We start from the raw sequence: 19,498 nt of genomic DNA, 5'->3' as shown, positions 1-19,498 counted from the left end.
TGATAGCTTGAGGTGGATTAGATTGTCTATTGTTTGAAGAACTGAGTAAGTAAAGTTTGTTATATAAGCTCTTCCTAAATAGGAAGTGTGTTGTGTACGTCTTTGTAGTTTCTGTGTAGTGTCGTAACTGTTAGGTTGTCCTTTTGTCAAGGAGGGCTCAGATGGTAAAGAATCCACCTGCAATGCGGGAGACTTGGATTCGATCCTTGGGTTGGGACGATCCCCTGGAAAAGGGAAAGGCTACCCACTCCAGTATTCTGGCCTGGAGAATTCCATGGACAGAGGAACCTGGCAGGCTACAGTCCATGCAGTCTCAATGAGTTGGGCACAACTGAGCAACTTTCACTTTTTTTTTGGTCAAGGACACATAGCAATATATATGTTTTATTGCACAAATGGCAATTTGCATATTTTAATATCTAACATGTATGTATGTGTGTGTGATATATATATATATAGTTTTAGGGTTAACTTTTAAAGTAATCTGTTAATAACAGTACTAAAAAGTGACAGGCCCATAACCTCTGGGGTCAGAATAGGAGATTCAACACACACAACATTTTTGCTCTTTTCTTACTTTAAGCAGTATTTGTTATCATGAGAATTGTATTCCATACCTCTTAGCACAACTATATTTCAGTAATCAATTGGGTAATGATTTAATATCAGCTGCAAAACCAAAAGTTTCACAAGAGCTGGTAGGATAGATGTATGTTTTCTTATATACCTAGAGCCTAGAGTGGTGAATGCAAATGATGACTGTTTGTTGAATGAATAAAGTTAATTATATGCATTTATTTTCATTTAATCTGATGATGGCTACAAAGAAGTTTGGAACTTCTAAATATGGTTTGGCCACTGTAAATTTTCCAAGCGATTTTTATGTACAACTATGGCTTTAAAATTATAATTCTGCGTTATAGGATTTTATAAAACCATGGCTATTTCAAAACTAATTCAAAGGCTTCTGTGAAAAAATTGAAGCATATATATAGATATATGAAGAACTTATATTCTTAACTGTTACAATTTGACTTAATGTCATTTTCTAAGATTTTTCTCACTGTGTACTTCCTGGCACTGTTATTTAGATAACATTTTTCAGTCCTCCATTCTTATATCAAAATTTAGAATTTTGATAAAGGTAAGAGTAGCTATTCAGATCATGCAGAGAACAGTATCCTACAATTACCAGCTTATTTACCAAACTTTAAATAAACCAGCTGATGTGGCAATTGTACAGGCATGTACAAATCAGTTAACAAAGACTGGACCTATTTTGTGCAAGTATAAACCAACTGATATCACATCTGGAAGCAGTAGAATTTTAGAATCCTAAACACAACTTCTGCCCCTAGACGAATTTATTTGAAAGATGTTTTCCCCCTCACTTCTTAACAGTAGTGCTGCCTGCTCATTCTTTATCCATTAGTAGACCCCAGTTTAGTCCCTTTCTGAGCAATATTATCAGTATTTTTGAAATCTAAACTGTGACTATTGATTCAGCCGGCTGTGAGCATAAGGAAGTTATTATGATGACAGAATGGGACCAATTGATTGCCTTACAAAATTTTTGTTGGCTCTGAGGCAAATAACTGAAGATTATAATCTGCAATTTGAAACGAAACATATCCCAGCCTCATTTTTCTGTATTTAACTCTGACTAATCTTGCTGGAACCATCTAATGTATCAAAGCATTATAAATTTGAAAAATAATCACTTGTAAGTATTTTGACATATAGCAGAAAAAGATAAATACCAACCTTAGGAATTAAATGCTTAAACTATACTAAATACATAGCAGGATTTTGGAGAGCACTGGTTGAGAGTGTTGTTTTTAGAGGTTGATGGACTGAGTTTAAAGCTCTGTTCTATTTTAGCTGTAGCACACTGGATAAATTACCTAAATTCTGAGTCTCATTCTTCCACCTGCAGAAAATAAGGATCAAGATTTAGTAAAAAATTAAATGGGACAAATCCTCAAAACCCTTACTATGATACCTGACATCAGTAAAGTACCTGTCATCATCATCTTTATCACCACTTTCACAACCACCCGTGAAATTGATCCTGCAAAATATTCTGGTCTTTTAAGTGGGGAATCTGGAGATACCGAGAAGCAATCTTATTACAGAATGATGAAGAATTATGTTTTGACAAGAGGATTGGTAACCTTGAGTAGGTCCAGCCAGAAAAACAGACACCACAGTAATCATTTTAACAGGGAAAATGTAATATGAATGGTGATTTAAAAGGAATTGGAGAACTGAAAAGGAAACATGTGAACACCAAAATAAAACAGAAATAGTAACAACAGGAAGCAGCTACCATCTGAGAAGGGACCTAGGGATCGAGTTGAGGTTAGTAGAACCCAGAAGTTTGGAAGAAGGGCTCTGCAGGCTTTAAATATGATCTGTCAGTGATATTTACTACTTACACAGTTTAAAAAGGAAAGAGGAGAAAATCTTTTGAGCAGATGTTCTTGAACAAGACCTGTTTACTTTCACATAGGATAATATTAAGCAATTAACTATTGCTAGACAGAGAACAAGGCTTCCCAGATGGCACTAGTGGTAAAGAATCCACCTGCCAATGCAGGAGACATAAGAAACATGGGTTTGATCTCTGGATTGGGAAGATGCCCTGGCAGGGGCCATGGCACCCCACTCCAGAATTCTTGCCTTGAGAATCCCATGGACAGAGGAGCCTGGCAGAGGGATGACTCTCTGCAACACTATAGACTGTAGCGACTTAGCACGCATGCAGAGGACAACATGAAACTGGCAGTTTTTTGGCATTTTTATATTTTGAACATCATCAAATATTAGAACATCTTGAGCACTTTGTGATTGGTAGTGGCTGCCAAAGCACACACTCTCTTAGCAGTGTCTTCTATGTGTATAGAATGAAAGTGGGCAGGGGGAGGGATGGATATACACAATCTGTTCTCTGAGTCACTTTATCATTCTAGAGTGCTGATGAACTCAGTCTCTTTTGTCGATCATATTGTTTCATTCATCCGAGAAACATGTATTAACTACTTCCTATGTGCTAGATATTATTCTAGGAACTATGTATACCGGAGTAATATTGAATAGAACAAGAATCCTTACTCCTATAGAGCTTATATTAAAGGGGGAGAAGACAGATGACATAATTAAAATACATAGTATACTGGGGAAAAGGTAGAAAGAGAAAACAATAGGAAATGTGTATATTTGTGTGTATGTGGTGGGGGTAGGTTTAGTAGAATAACTAGGAGAGGCTTCAACTTAAAGGTGTTATTTGAGCAAGACATAAAAGAAGTTACGGAGTTGGGTCATGTGGATATCTGGGACAAGAGCATTCTAGACAAAGGAAGACTGAATACAAGACTCTGAGGCCAGAGCTTGTTTAGAGTGTTTGAAACACAGCAGAGAGGCCAGTATGGCCAAAACACTAAGTGGGAAGAGAATAGTAGAAGATAACTTCAGAAAGATTAACAGTGACCTGAATCATTGGGGATTGTACAAGAATGAACAAAATAGGGTAAATGTATGAGTCCTAGAAAGTGTTGAGGTCCCATTTTAGGTTAGTCATTGTGAAGTCCATGGTTTGTGTGTGTTTCTGTAGCCATAGTCTGATAAATGTGGGGAGGCAGGCAGCATATTGCATTTGGTAGTTTCATATGTCTGTTACTTATGTGACCACAGCTTTAAATTCAAGTTTTGGATTTCTGTTTACTTGAAATTTTGAATGATTGTTGGCTCATCCTTGTATCAGTACAAAGTGAATGGCTGAATGCTGATGGAATGCTATCTGTTTATAATGAAGGGATGATTACCTTAACTATTCATAAATATCAATCTTGCAAACTTAAATATTGATAGATTCATGAACTACTATGTTCTGTCCGTGTAAACTAGCAGATTTGCACCCATGCTTCTATACTAGGATTGTTAATCACTAGACTGTTTTCCTTTCTCCCCTGTTATTTTAAAATCAAAAATTTGTATTTAATCCCTTAGTATTTGTTTCCGAATATATCTAGTTTTGTTGCTGTTTGCTTCAGAGATAATTATGATAGGAATATCATATGCAGCTGGTTCAAATAACATGTTATGGAGTTTATACTGAATGTACTATATGGAGTAAATGTGGCAAAATGAGCATTTGAATCAAATAGGAACCAGATCTAAGCAATGACAAAAACTTATTTTGAAGGTGCTGGATCCCTGTTGAGTACAATGATTCCCAAACAGTTTTGGTAACTTTATTGTGCTGCATTTTATCCTTCTATAAACATACGAAAAGCTTGCAGTTCTTTTCCTTGATTTCTCTTTCCCTCTTAGGTATTTTCTTTGACATTTATTCAAAGAAACATGTCTCACTACCACATTGTAGAAATTTAAACAAAGGAACTTAGATTAAAAATATTAAACTATACCATACAAAAACCAAAAAAAGAAGGAAAATTCTTATAGACCAACAGTGGCATGGGGGTAATTATTTTTCTTTAAGATATTGATAACAAAAGATCTGCTAATTCATTTATTTCATTTTCCTTAAATATGTTATAAATTTACTTAGCACTTATTGAATCTTTGTGGGTATTCTTAGCTCATTACCTGGTAGTATGGTATTAGTTATCTTTCTTTAGAATTTAATTTTATGAGCATGTTAATAAGACTATAAGTGAGAAAAAGTTAAGAAAAATATGTTCAGAAAGCATTGCAAATCTTTTATGGTTGGATCTAACTATGATGTAAAAGATAATTTTTAATGGTCATTGTTGTTGTTATTTTTAATAGTCCTTCCCAGATTCCCATCAGTCATATAGGTACCACTTCTACATTCAAAAATTATCTTTATTTGACTACTCATGTCCATTTTCACCATTACCGTCATTTGGTTGAAGCTACTGATCACCTCTCAGCTGGATTATCATAGCAGCCTCCTAATTATTCCTTCTGTTTCTTCCTGTATCAGACAGTATTCATATGCACATATAAAAAACCACTTTAGCTATTTCAAGCAGAAGGGATTTATTAAAGGTAAGGATTCTCCATCTATATTTATTCATGTATCGAGTGGAGTGAGTGCAAGTGAAAGAGGGAGGTACATAGTCATAAATGTAGATGTGCAGTACACGTTAAGCATGTGGCTATACCTCATGAGGCTTCAGACTACTTTTTATCAAAATCTTTTTAAAAGCTGCTTTCATAATTTTAAGCTCTTAAATTTAAAATGTAAAACTGAATAAATAACAAGAATCTCTAAAAATTAGTTAAAACATTTTTCAGAAAGCCATCAATTTGATACTGGCATTTAAAAAGTACTTTTAAAATATGTACAATCCAGTTACCTTATGGGAATTTACCATTTTCTGCAGTATTCTTTGAGACAGTGTTAATAGTATAGCCTCTGTTGTCATGGAAACAAGTCTCTGAAGGAGGCCTCAGAGGCTAATGATTCCATGGTGTTGCTATGGATAGAAACAACTGAGACTGTTGTTAGTCACATGGTCAAGATTAAAAAAAAAAAAACCAACTAAAACTCTTTGGAGCTGATCTTATTGAGTGATACAAATGGAACAGAAAAAGGATGATGGCCTGAAAGTCATATTGTCTAATAAAATATGTATGTAAGATTTTTCAAGTTTCAAATGCTTAGGCTGAATTTCTTTTCTATAATAACCCAAATGTAGTGGTTACTCTATATTGCTGCCTCATTATTCATATTAGAGCCTTAAGTTTGACATTTTCCAATTTAGAATCATCTTATACAGCTCACCAGAATTTTATCATGCTCTCAATCCTGTGCTCAAAATATCCTTGTCTCTTCTTTTTACTCTGTTATCATATTTAACATCTATACTGTTCCTCATCACTCAACCTTCATTTGACTAGATATTATTTGTTTAGGGCAGTATTTTGTTTCATGGAAACTAAATGACTTATTTTGTTGTTGTATAATCCTTTGTGACTCATACTGGTTATTGATTGTGGCTAGGAAATTATGTGTGTTGATATGCATTTGTTTTTGAAGACTTTTTCAGCAGTATTTTCCTTTCTTAAGAAAGAGGCAGGGGTATATGTTCTTCTTCAAAGCACTTGATCAGTGCCCTATAGAGAGTGGGGTGGAATCAGATGGTGTATATTTTGTTTAAGATTTTTAAAAATGGTATTCAGATCCTTTAAAGGATTCTGTCAAAAGGAAATATATTTAGAATAGGTTCAGAGCCAGTATTACAATGTAATATTGAAGAATTTATAGTATATCATAAAGGGTTTTTGAGAGCAACTGCCTAATGGAGGAAATGTTTATGCTTGGCCTTGAAATTTGTTACAAGCATATAGCTTTGTCTTTTTTATGTTAAAGTGGATTATTAATTAGCTAATATCTGACTCTATTATAGAGGCAAAAAGAAACTTCTTATAGGTTTTAGATATGTCTCTTACTTTGATTGTGGTAATTGTTTCACAGGTGTTTGCATATGTTCAAACTCATTAAACTGTATACATTAAAAAGTACAATTTCTTGTATATCAGTTATACCTTAACAAAGCTGTTTTAAAAAATAAAGATGATAAATGTTAGACTTTCTTGTCTCTAATACTTTGGATGTATCAGAGCCACTTATTTTGTAGTTTATCACTCAACTTGGATTTGTCTGATGTTTAATGTTCAGGTTATGCATATTTGATAAGAATGTCCCAGAAGTGATATACTCTGATTACATCCCATTAGGTAACATATGATTTTGATTTGTAGCATCCCTGATGATGTTAACTTTGGTTAAGATAGTATCTGCTGGATTTCTTCACTGTAATTAATAAAAATTTGTAGGGGAGATACATGTGTGTCTGTGTGTGTGTCTCCCACTCAAACTTGCTTCCACTAGAATGAAATGGAAGGGTCATTCAGCAGCAGTTGAAGTTTTAACATTTGTTGATGTTTCTTAAATGGGTTATTACTGTGGTGGTTGCCAGATTATAATTTTGTGACTTCATCATTCCTTCTACATTTTTGATGGGCATCTACTGTAAGGAAATGCACTTTTCTCTCTATTCATTTTATTGTTATGTAATTATTTATATAAGTGTAGACTCATGGAGTCCTCTTTAATTTAGTGGGGTTTATGCCATCATAGGGGTCTGCCGTGGTGGCTCAGAGATTAAAGTGTCTGCCTGCGGTGCGGGAAACCTGGGTTCAATCCCTGGGTCCGGAAGATCCCCTGGAGAAGGAAATGGCAACCCACTCCAGTATTCTTGCCTGGAGAATCCCAGGGACGGAGGAGCCTGGTGGGCTGCAGTCCACGGGGTTGCAAAGAGTCGGACACAACTTCACTTTATGCCATCATTATTGTTATCTGAGTCTCACATTGTTCCCAATGTAACTGATAAGAGCCCCAGCAAGCTGATTTCTGTGTCCTTTGTCATGCCTCATTAATTCTTTGAGCACCTCCTTATTTTCTGGCAGAGGCAGAAAGTTCTAGGCTCTAGCTCTGGAGTCATTTCTCCAAAGATTCCTTTTTTAAAAAATTACAGAATGGATTTTTATAAGCCAAGATCTGAGTGCTAGGTATTTTCATGTTATTGAGGTGTTACTGCTCCCAGATGTTCTCTGTAGACAGAGCAAGGGTACATATGTATATGTAAACACACATATTTATTTCTGTATTTGTCTATATATATTGAAAACCGTGCTGTCATACGAGTGCCTCCAAATCTAGTCTAGAACCATAGATTTCATGTTGATTTTCTCCCTTTCCATGTTTGCAATTCCATTCTCTGATGTGAGGACCCTTGCTCCCACTATCCTTTATATATTTACTTATTGGATCAAGTCTCAGGTATGTCAGCAACCTCCTGTCACTGTTGATGCTCTTAGTGGACATCCTTCCTACCCTGCTCAAGATCAAAGAGATATCCCCATCTTGTTCCACTGAGGCCTCTATACTTCATGCCAGACTACTGCTCCTGCCACACAGACACTCTGTCACACTTGGGATCCAACAAAAATTCCAGGCTGCTGTCCCTGCCTGCCCATGTGCGATACTCTCTTCATCCTGCTTAGACTCCAGCATCGCTGTGCACCCGTCCACTCCCTGCGCACGGATGCTGCTGCCTCACGCTGCTGACTTCAACAACCTGTGCTTGCCTACATCAAGATCCTGATTATATTCTATCATTGCTACCTTCTAGAAATCTAATTTTTGTGCTTCTGTTAATATGACAGTAAACCATCTGGAATTTTACATATGGTGTAAGGTAGTAGGGTAAAGGTTCATTTCATTTTCCATATGTATATTCAGTTGATTCAGCAGTAGTTTTCTAGAATAATTGAAGTATAGTTGATGAACAATATTATGTTGGTTTTGAGGGTACTAAATGATTTTGATATTTGCATACATCATGAAATGATCACCACAGTAAGTCTGGTAACCATCTCTCCACATACAAAGTTTTATGATATTACTGACCTTACTTTTTGTGCTGTATATTACCTCCCTGTGACTTACATAACTAAAGGTTTATACCTCTTAATTTCCTTCACCTGTTTTGTCCACCCCCCCATCTCACTCCGTTTTTGGCGTCTGTGCATTTTTTCTCTGTATCTATGAGTCTGTGTTTTCTATCTATGTTTTAATTTGGTTTGTTTGTTTGGTGAAATCATGTGGTATTTGTCTTCCCTATCTGACTTACTTCACTTAAATTCTTTTAAAACTATCTTTTTCTCTTTGTCATAAAATTAGGAGTCAGAATCTCTTGGGTTTTTCAAACATTTTAAAAAAGTTATAAGTATTCCATTGAAAATTGTTAGTATTTAAATTATTTATTTTAAGTTCATAATATGGAATTCAACTTTTTTTCCCCCTGTAGGAACAATGTATATTAATGGTGTCTGGAATCCCAAGTAAGACAGACAGAGATTTTATTCCTAATTTATTTTTAATTGTGATAAAATATATGTAACAAAATTTTACTGTTTTAACCTTTCTTAGTATACTTAAGTACAGTTAATTCAGTGTCATTAAAGATATTCATGGTGTTGTGCAGCCATCACCATTGTCCATCTCTGTAACTTTTCCATCTTTCAAAACAGAGAACTCATTTAAATTGGTAATATTATAAAGAAAGAAAACAGGAAACAAAATCTAATGGCTTACAATCTCTTTCTATGGCACCCCACTCCAGTACTCTTGCCTGGAAAATCCCGTGGACGGAGGAGCCTGGTAGGCTGCAGTCCATGCGGTTGTGAAGAGTTGGACACGACTGAACGACTTCGCTTTCACTTTTCACTTTCATGCTTTGGAGAAGGAAATGGCAACCCACTCCAGTGTTCTTGCCTGGAGAATCCCAGGGACAGGGGAGCCTGGTGGGCTGCCGTCTATGGGGTCGCACAGAGTCGGACACGACTGAAGCAACTTAGCAGCAGCAACAGGATATCCAGATAACAATAGTCTAGCAGATCTTTTCCTCATTCCTCACGTTAACTTCTGTGAACTTAAGCTCAGTTGTAAAATGAAGGGTTAAACTTTATCCCTAGCTTCTTCAACTCTAATGATCTTATAAAAATCATTGAAATTTTTAGTATCTTTTTGAACAGTTAATGTGAAATGCATTTTCAGTTTATTTTCTAGAAAATGAGATGGTAAAATATTATAATTGTTTTTCTCTTAATAGGAATACATCTTCCATCCCTCAGCATGCATTACAGCATCACTATATATTCATTGTCGACAATTGGAAAAGTAGAATTCAAAATAGAGGCGGGGGAAAAACCATTCATAATCCTGTCCTCAGAGGTTAACTTTTCAAACATGTCTTTGCATTTTTTAAATAAAATTTTTATCTTCTCTTTTTTAGTTAATGTCATGCCATAGGCAATATCCTATATGACTTACAGACTGTTCTTACAGGTGATTATTAATCGATGCATAGTATTTGCATGCTAAGTTGCTTCAGTCATGTCCGACTCTTTGCGACCCCATGGACTGTAGCCCACCAGGCTCCTCTGTCCATGCAATTCTCCAGGCAAGAATACTGGAGTGGGTTGCTGTGCCCATCTCCAGGGCATAGTATTTAACCTTATGAAATTATTATTATTTGTACAACCATTCCAACACCTTATATTTAGGATATTTTGCATTTTCCCAAATACAATGTTCAAAAGAATATATTGAATATTAAGACATTTGCTTTTTAAATATTCCCTTAGAATTCAGTTCAGTCGCTCAGTCATGTCCAACTCGTTGCGACCCCATGGACTGCAGCATGCCAGGCTTCCCTCAAGATAGACTAACAGAATTACTAAGTCAAAGAGTTCAACATTTTTAAAGCTATTAGATTGCTTTTTGTAAAGTTTGTATGAAGTTACATATCCAACAGCACTGTGAAGGGACCTGCTTTCCTGCATTAAAATATTTTTGAGGTTTTTAATTGTGATAAAGTATATCTAACATAAGATTTGCCATTTTAACCAATTTTAACTGCACAATTCTGTGGCATCTGTTACATTTCCAGTATTGAGCAGCTTTTACCACTATCTATTTCCAACACCTTTTCACTATCTCAAACTTACTTTGTAACTACTAAGCAGTAAACTCCTTACAACTTCTAATCTACTTTACATGAATTTACCTATTCTAAATATAAGTGGAATCACAAAATATTGACCTTTTGTATCTGGTTAATTGCACTTAACATAATGTTTTCAAGGTTTGTCCATGTTGTGGCATATATCAGAATTTCATCCCTTTTTATGGCTTAATGACTATCCATTGTGTGTGTAGGTACACACACCATGTTTTGTATCTCTGTATCTGTTGATGGATACTCTTGAGTTGTTGCCACCTTTTGGCTATTGTGAATAATGCATCACTGAACACTAGGGTAAAGTATTCAAGCCCCGGTTTTCAGCTCTTGTAAGTATTTACCTAGGAGTAGAATTGGTGGGTCATATGGTAATCCTAGGGGTAGTTTTTTTGAAGGACTTCCAAACCAAACTGCTTTCCATAGTGGCAGCACCGTTTTCCATTCCCACCAGCAGTTTTTGATGATTCCAATTTGTGCATATTCTTGCCAACATTTGTTACTTTCTGTTTTTGTTTTTACTTTTTTATTATTGCCTCCTAGTAGTATGAAGTAATATGTCATTGTTACTTTGATTTACATTTCCCTAATGAATAATAATATTGAATAGATTTTCATGTGCTTATTGTTTTTTTTTTTAATTGGGGTTTTGTTGCTTTTAAATGTTGTAATAGTTTCTTCTGTACAATGAAGTGAAACAGCTATATTTATACATATCCCCCCTCCCTCTTGAACCTCCCCCTCACCCACTCCCCATTCCATCTACATGGGTCACCACGTGCACCGAGCTGAGCTCCCTGTGCTATACTGCAGGTTCCCACTTTTTGTGTTACACATCAGTGTATGTCATTCCCAGTCTCCCAGTTCATCCCACTACCACCCCACCTCACCCCCTGTCCATACATCTGTCTGTTCCCTACGTCTGTGTCTCTTATTTGTGCCCTGCAGATAGGTTCATCTGTACCATTTTTCTAGATTCTACATATATGCATTAAATATGATACTTATTTTCTCTGTCTGACTTACTTCACTCTTTATGAGAGACTCTAGGTCCATCCACATCTCTACAAATGACCCAGTTTTGTTCTTTTCTATGGCTGAGTAATATCCTATTGTATATATGTGCCACATCTTCTTTATCCATTCATCCGTTGATGGACATTTAGATTGCTTCCATGTCCTGGCTATTGTAGTGTTGCTATGAACTTTGGGGTGCATATGTGTATCCTCTTTGGAAAATGTCTGTTCCAGGTCCTTTGCCCATTTTTTAATTGTCTTTTTATGGTGAGTTCTTTATCTGTTCTTCATGTGAAACCATCATCAGATGTTCAGTTTGCAAGATTTTCTCCCATTCTGTATGTTGTTTTCCCCTTTCTTGATAATGCCATTTGCTTCACAAAAGGTTTGAATTCTGATACAGTCTAATTATTTTTTACTTCTGCTTTTGATATCATATTTAAGAATCCATTGTTATATCCAGATTTATCCCTATGTTCTAAGAATTTTGTGGTTTTAATGCTTATATTTAGGTCATAATTAATTTCCAGGTTTTGTATAGGATATGAGGTTAATAATTCTTATATAGAATATGTCATTGGTATAGCAAATATTTATGATTTAATCCAGGTAACAGAGATTGGTATTTTTACAAGACACCCTTTCTGTGTTCCATTTACATCTTTTAAAAAAATAATTGAATTAATCATGAGAGTAATTGATTCTTTGAATGCAAGTAAGCAAGTGGTCAAATATATCCTGAATGCTATAAAAATATTTTGTAGTCTGTGAAGCGAGTGTCTTATCTCCCAGTGGAGGAGTATTGTTAAATCATTATATTTTATTATTTTCATTTAAACATCTAAAGAGTAGTCACTTATTTTAACTAGAGTCATTAAAATTATTATTGGTGGTATAATTACTTCTAAGAGCATTTTCTCATTTAAATTGAAGTAATGTATTATTTTACCTATTTTAGTTATTTCTGAAAACTATAATTTATCTTTGTGACAAAACTTTCTGTTATATGTTTCCCTTTTATTTTATATTTTTCCTGATTTTTTGTCATTGATGATTTTTAGCCAACAGAAGCTGTATCTCCCTCTTCTCCCACTGTCCCTGTGATCCCTGTCCTGCCAGTCCCTGCTGAGAATACTGTCATCCTACCCATCATACCACAGGTTTTTATTAGTTTCTTTTTTCTTTATAAAAATTTTATTTGTTCTTAATGGTTTCATTTGTATTCTTTTCAGATCATTTCAACTGTTTCTTTGTTAGATTTGGTAATACACTTTGGACTTTAAATGATATTTTTAGGGAGTTAAATATCTGGGATTTAATATAAGATGGGTTTAATATTTGCCATATTATTAGGTTATCTACAAAAAAAAATACATTCTCAACTTCATCATACTGAACCTCCTTAGATTTGTTATCATGCCTTTTATACATGTAAGTCTGTTCAAAACAATTTTAAAATTTATTTGCTTTGGGAAATTTTGTTTATTTTCTAAAGATAGTAAAAATAATTATCCCTCCTAATCTTGTACTGTATGTGTCCTTTTATATATAGCATTTTGTTCTCAACTATATGTTGATCTTCTTTGGAAATACTCAATCTTTCTGTCATTTGATAGCATAACATACTTCACATTTATTATTGAAAAATAATAGCTGATGTATATAAAGTATTTGGGAGCTCTTTATGGTATCTTTGCAACTTTTCTGTAAATGTAAAAATACTCTGAAATCATGTGTTTATCTTTTTAAGTTAACGTGTAACAGCCAAAAAATACAATGAGATAACAGCCAAATGTCAGAGAATCTGAATATTTGTAGCTTTCAGAGCTTTAGTAGTTCCAAGGATGGCTTGTTAAGAGAATAAATAACTACACTACCAACAGAGTTATCCAAAGGTAAAATCACAGTGTTATTAGTAAGTAGGATAATTGAGATCTTTCACACCAAAGGTCATTATATCATTTTAATGTGTAAACAAATGGATCTTTAGGTAATTTTACTATTATTGACCTGTAGCATAAAATCTAGTAAAAATGGTGTTTATGCTGTGTCAAAATAAGTCCTATTAGGGGGAAAAATGGGTTATCACCTTTCATTGTTCTGATCTCAGTGCCCTTCTCCTCTCTTAAAAAGTGAAGATCAGTAAGAACATTATACAAAATAAGATTCTAGGGGAAATATAGGTATTACAATAAAACTTATGAAAATCACAAAAAGTCAAATTATGAAACTACTAAGAATTGAATAGATAAATCCAGATGGATATTTTATGTACAGTGCAAAGAGAAATTGAATTTATAAATTATAAAATATAATTCTACATAGACAAAGGGTTATTATAATAATGTAACATTCTTCTAAGTAACTAGGATTTAGTAGCACAATGTTTTGAAGTAGGAGACTTGAAAGTTTATTCTAGTCATGTCACCTCAGTTTGTCTTTTGATGTCAAAATAGTTTTCTAAAACCCTTTGAAATTTTGAAGTAATTTCTGCTCTTATATTCAGTTAGGAACCAGTCCTCTCCTGTTCAGAAGTTCTCTTATTTATTCCAAGTGTCCCTAGCTTAGTATCACACTACACTTGAAAATTGTTTAGAGATTGCATAACCTTGTAATTATAAATAAAGAACTCAGATTGATCTGGTTTAGAATTCTAGTTCTACCACATCCTGCCCTCTCCAGTATTCTTGCCTGGACAATTTCATGGACAGAGGAGCCTGACAGGCTATAGTCCATGGGGTCACAGAGTCAGACATGACCGAGCAACTAATACTTTTCCACTTTCCTACCACTTACTAGCTGTATAATTGAGCAGTTTACTTAACTTTGATCTCGTTACTCACCTGTTAACACTGATGATGATAGTACTTACTTGAGATGTTTTACAGTGATTGAAAGAATAATATGCATATGCAGCTGGCACTTGATCTTGGCTATTTGTATCATTAGTGTTACTTCATATTTGCTTGAGACAGTAAACCAGGGAACAAGTTTAAAAACGAACAGGAGAGGCTTATTAATGGGGCAGCCTGGTGGGCTGCCGTCTTTGGGGTCACACAGAGTCGGACATGACTGAAGCGACTTAGCAGTAGCAGCAGCAACCTCATTTTAGGTTTTAAATATACTTACAAAAGTCTATGTAGAATAGTTTAATAATTCGTTTTGTTTTACATGAGAAGGCTGTGGGTGTGCCTCATTTTGCAGAATAAGTGCATGTATACCTGAGTAATTGAGTATAACATATACATTGTAAAATTAATAAAAGTGATTAAAATATTTGTCCCCAAATGAATTTTTAAATCCATATCTTATATATAACCTGATTTTAACATTTTAAATAAATACAGTTTTTCTTCTAAAGATCTACTACTTTATACTTTGGATGCATCAGGAGATAATAGAAATAGAAACAGAAAATTTAAGATTTAGAGTCTAGTCCTGCTTTGTGACTCAAATTGTTTAACCTCTCTGAGTTTTATACTCCCTTCATCTATTAAAAATGGGGGCTAACACCTCTCTATTTGAAAGTGAGTTTGAGGACAGATACATAGCTAGAAAGATGATAAATTTTTAAAATATTGTCATATTATTTTTAGAACTTTAAACTTTCAGAGTACTTTTATATTGATCATGTCATTTAAATTTTATGAAAATATGAAAATTATGCTTACTATTTAGAGTGGTACAGAGATACATTGAATGGCTTTTATTTATTTATTGAAGGATAATTGCTTTACAGGATTTTGTTGTTTTCTGTCAAGCTTCAACATAAATCAGCCATTGGCATACATCCTTCCCATTCCACCTCTTTAGATTGATAGAGAGCCCCTATTTGAGATTCCTGAGACATACAGCAAATTCCCATTGGCTATTTATTTTACATACAGTAATGTAAGTTTCCATGTTACTCTCTCCATACATCTTACACTCTCCTCCCCTCTGCCCTTGTCCATAAGTCTGTTTTCTATGTCTGTTTCTCCATTGCTGCCCTGCAAATAAATTCTTTAATACCATCTTTCTAGATTCTCTATATATGTGTTAGTAGGCAGAGGAACCAGAGATCAAATTGCCAACATCCCCTGGATCATGGGAAAAGCAAGAGAGTTCCAGAAAGACACCTATTTCTGCTTTATTGACTATGCCACAGCCTTTGACTGTGTGGATCACAATAAAGTGTGGAAAATTCTGAAAGAGATGGGAATATCAGACCACCTGACCTGCCTCTTGAGAAACCTATATGCAGGTCAGGAAGCAACAGTTAGAACTGGACATGGAACAGACTGGTTCCAAATAGGAAAAGGAGTACGTCAAGGCTGTATATTGTCACCCTGCTTATTTAACTTCTATGCAGAGTACATCATGAGAAATGGTGGGCTGGAAGAAGCACAAGCTGGAATCAAGATTGCCGGGAGAAATATCAGTAACCTCAGATATGCAGATGACATCACCATTATGGCAGAAAGTGAAGAGGAACTCAAAAGCCTCTTGATGAAAGTGAAAGAAGAGAGTGAAAAAGTTGGCTTAAAGCTCAACATTCAGAAAACGAAGATCATGGCATCCGGTCCCATCACTTCATGGAAAATAGATGTGGAAACAGTGGAAACAGTGTCAGACTTTATTTTTGGGGGCTCCAAAATCACTGCAAATGGTGACTGCAGCCATGAAATTAAAAGACACTTACTCCTTGGAAGGAAAGTTATGACCAACCTAGATAGCATATACAAAAGCAGACACATTACTTTGCCAACAAAGGTCTGTCGAGTCAAAGCTATGGTTTTTCCAGTAGTCATGTATGGATGTGAGAGTTGGACTGTGAAGAAAGCTGAGTGCAGAAGAACTGATGCTTTTCAATTGTGGTGTTGGAAAAGACTCTTGAGAGTCCCTTGGACTGCAAGGAGATCCAACCAGTCCATTCTAAAGGAGATCAGTCCTGGTTACTCATTGGAAGGACTGATGCTAAAGCTGAAACTCTAGTACTTTGGCCACCTCATGCGAAGAGTTGACTCATTGGAAAAGACTCTGATGCTGGGAGGGATTGGTGGCAGGAGGAGAAGGGGCCGACAAAGGATGAGGTGGATGGATGGACATGAGTTTGGGTAAACCATGGGAGTTGGTGATGGACAGGGAGGCCTGGCGTGCTGCGATTCATGGGGTCACAAAGAGTCGTACAGGACTGATGACTGAACTGAACGGAATACAATATTTATCTTTATCTTTCTGACTTACTTCATTCTGTATAATAGGCTCTAGTTTCATCCACCTCATTAGAACTGACTCACATTGTTCCTTTTTTTATGGCTGAGTAATATTCCATTGTGTATATGTACCAGAATTTCTTTATCCATTCATCTGTTGATGGACATCTAGGTTGCTTCCATGTTCTAGCTATTGTAAATAGTGCTGCAGTGAACATTGGGGTACATGTGTCTTTTTCAGTTTTGGTGTCCTTCGATTGGCTCCTGGCTCAGACGGTAAAGCGTCTGCCTGCAATGCGGGAGACCCGGGTTCTATTCCTGGGTCGGGACTATCCCCTGGAGAAGGAAATGGCAATCCACTCCAGCACTCTTGCCTGGAAAATCCCATGGACAGAGGAGCCTGATAGGCTATAGTCCATGGGGTCGCAAAGAGTCGGACATGACTGAGCGACTTCACTTCTTCTTAGGTTTATATGCCCAGCAGTGGCATTGCTCGGTCATATCATTCCTAGTTTTTTAAGGAATCTCCATACTGTCTTCCACAGTGACTGTATCAATTTACATTCTCACCAACAGTGAAAGAGGGTTCCCTTTTCTCCACACCCTCTCCAGCATGTATTGTTTGTAGACTTTTTGATGATTGCCATTCTGACCGGTATAAGTTGAGGTCTCATTGTAATTTTAATTTGCATTTCTCTAATAATGAGCGATACTGAGCATGTTTTCATGTGTTTGTTAGCCATCTGTATGTCTTCTTTGGAGAAATGTCTATTTAGGTCTTTTTCCTACTTCTTGATTGGGTTGTTTGTTTTTCTGGTATTGAGTTGTATGAGCTGCCTGTATATTTTGGAAATTAATCTTTTGTCAGTTGTTTCATTTGCTATTATTTTCTCCCATTCCGAGGGTTGCCTTTTCACCTAGCTTATAGTTTCCTTTGCTTTGCAAAAGCTTTTGAGTTTAATCAAGTCCCAATTATTTACTTTCATTTTTATTCCCATTAGTCTAGAAGGTGGGTCATAGAGGATCTTGCTTTGATTTATGTCATTGAGTGTTCTGCCTATGTTTTCCTGTAAGGGTTTTATAGTTCCTGGTCTTACATTTAAGTCTTTAATCCATTTTGAGTTTATCTTTGTGTGTGGTGTTAGGAAGTGTTCTAATTTCATTCTTTTACATGTAGCTGTCCAGTTTTCCCAGCACCACTTATTGAAGAGGCTTTCTTTGCCCCATTGTATATTCTTGCCTCCTTTGTTAGAAATAAGGTATCCATAGGTGCATGGGTTTATTTCTGGGCTTTCTATCTTGTTCCATTGGTCTATATTTCTGTTTCTGTGCCCATACAGTACTGTCTTGATGACTGTAGCTTTGTAAAATAATCTGAAGTCAGGAAAGTTTATTTCTCCAGCTCCATTCTTCTTTCTCAAAACTGCTTTGGCTATTCGGGGTCTTTTGTGTTTCCATATGAATAGTGAAATTTTTTGTTCTAGTTTGTGAAAAATGCTGTGGTAACTTGGTAAGGATCACATTACATCTGTAGATTGCATTTGGTAGTGTAGTCATTTTCACAGTATTGATTGTTCCTACCCCAAAATGTGCAATATCTCTCCATCTGTTTATGTCATATTTGATTTCTTTCATCAATGTTGTATAATTTTCTGTATACAGTTCTTTTGTCTCCTTAGGTAAGTTTATTCCTAGATATTTAATTCTTTTTGTTGCACTGGTGAATGGGATTGACTCCTTAACTTCTTTTTCTTATTTTTCATTGTTAATATATAGTAATGCAAGTGATTTCTGTGTATTGATTTTGTATGGCTTTTGAAGTTGCAGAAAGAACCTGGACTTTATAGTGAACCTTACTCTACCAATTCCTGGCCTCGCCTTTTCCTGGTTGTGTGATGGTGGGAACATTATTCAGTTTCTCATAGCCTCGGTTTCTCCATCCACATAGAAACTGATCACATAGCAATTGTGTAACAGATGCTAGTTCTTCCTACTGTCGATATAATCTCTAAGATACTAGCCTATTAAATATATACCCAGAGTAAATACTTTTCTTTAAAACTAGATTCTTTAGACCTTTTTTTTAAAACCAGTTCTGAGGAGCTATCATGTAATGAAAGTATTATTGAAATGCTTTGTAGCTAATTTTATGTTTGCATGAAAAGTCTATGTTCATACTCAGATGCTTTGGAGACATTGTTTTTTGTTAATTATTTGTTCCTGTTCCAGTCATGTAAATATAAAAATAAATATAACATTGTTCTTTTCCTCTGAGAGCCTACTATCTGTTCATGCAAGAGAGAGCAGATAACTCCCACATGACATGAGAGGAATTAAGGTTAGAGGTGTATACAGTATAGAGTATCCTGTTGCTTTTGGACAGTGCAAGTTTCACAGAACATATATGAGTGTTGACCCTTAAATGATTTGATCATTAGTATAATCTAAAGCATGGCTTGTTACATTTTCACTTTAGTAGTGATCTTAAATACAATAATGTATTTAGATTACCTTGATGGACCTTTTTTAACCACACACTATCACTTGACTGCCGTGCCCCTATTCTGTTTGTGTTTTGGATTTTTTGGTTTGTTTGTTTTTGTGTTATTTTCAAATTATTTCACACTTACAAAGAGTTGCAAGAATTGTACAAAAATTTCATATACCTGTGTCTCCCCCAATTGTTAAATTTTTGCCTACCACATCTTC

The 19,498-nt window shown here is 35.4% G+C and overlaps 1 protein-coding gene across 12 annotated transcripts in view; it reads left to right on the top strand.

Moving 5' to 3' along the window:
• The window catches only part of DLG1 (discs large MAGUK scaffold protein 1), a 273,463-nt gene that overhangs the window by 112,506 nt on the left and 141,459 nt on the right, over nt 1-19,498 (top strand). For 6 of the 12 annotated variants that reach the window (XM_055568607.1, XM_055568606.1, XM_055568610.1 and 3 more), the window contains one exon: nt 12,656-12,754. The exons of the other annotated variants lie outside the window; for them this stretch is intronic. In XM_055568607.1, the coding sequence (XP_055424582.1) occupies nt 12,656-12,754 (99 nt within the window). The remainder of the gene's footprint in view (nt 1-12,655; nt 12,755-19,498) is intronic. 12 annotated transcript variants of the gene reach the window in all.

This window comes from Bubalus kerabau, chromosome 2, assembly GCF_029407905.1.
Source record: "Bubalus kerabau isolate K-KA32 ecotype Philippines breed swamp buffalo chromosome 2, PCC_UOA_SB_1v2, whole genome shotgun sequence".
In the NCBI taxonomy this organism is placed as follows: Eukaryota; Metazoa; Chordata; class Mammalia; order Artiodactyla; family Bovidae; genus Bubalus; species Bubalus kerabau.
The sequence above is the reverse complement of the archived record's forward strand: the minus strand, read 5'-3'. Positions and strand labels throughout refer to the sequence as shown.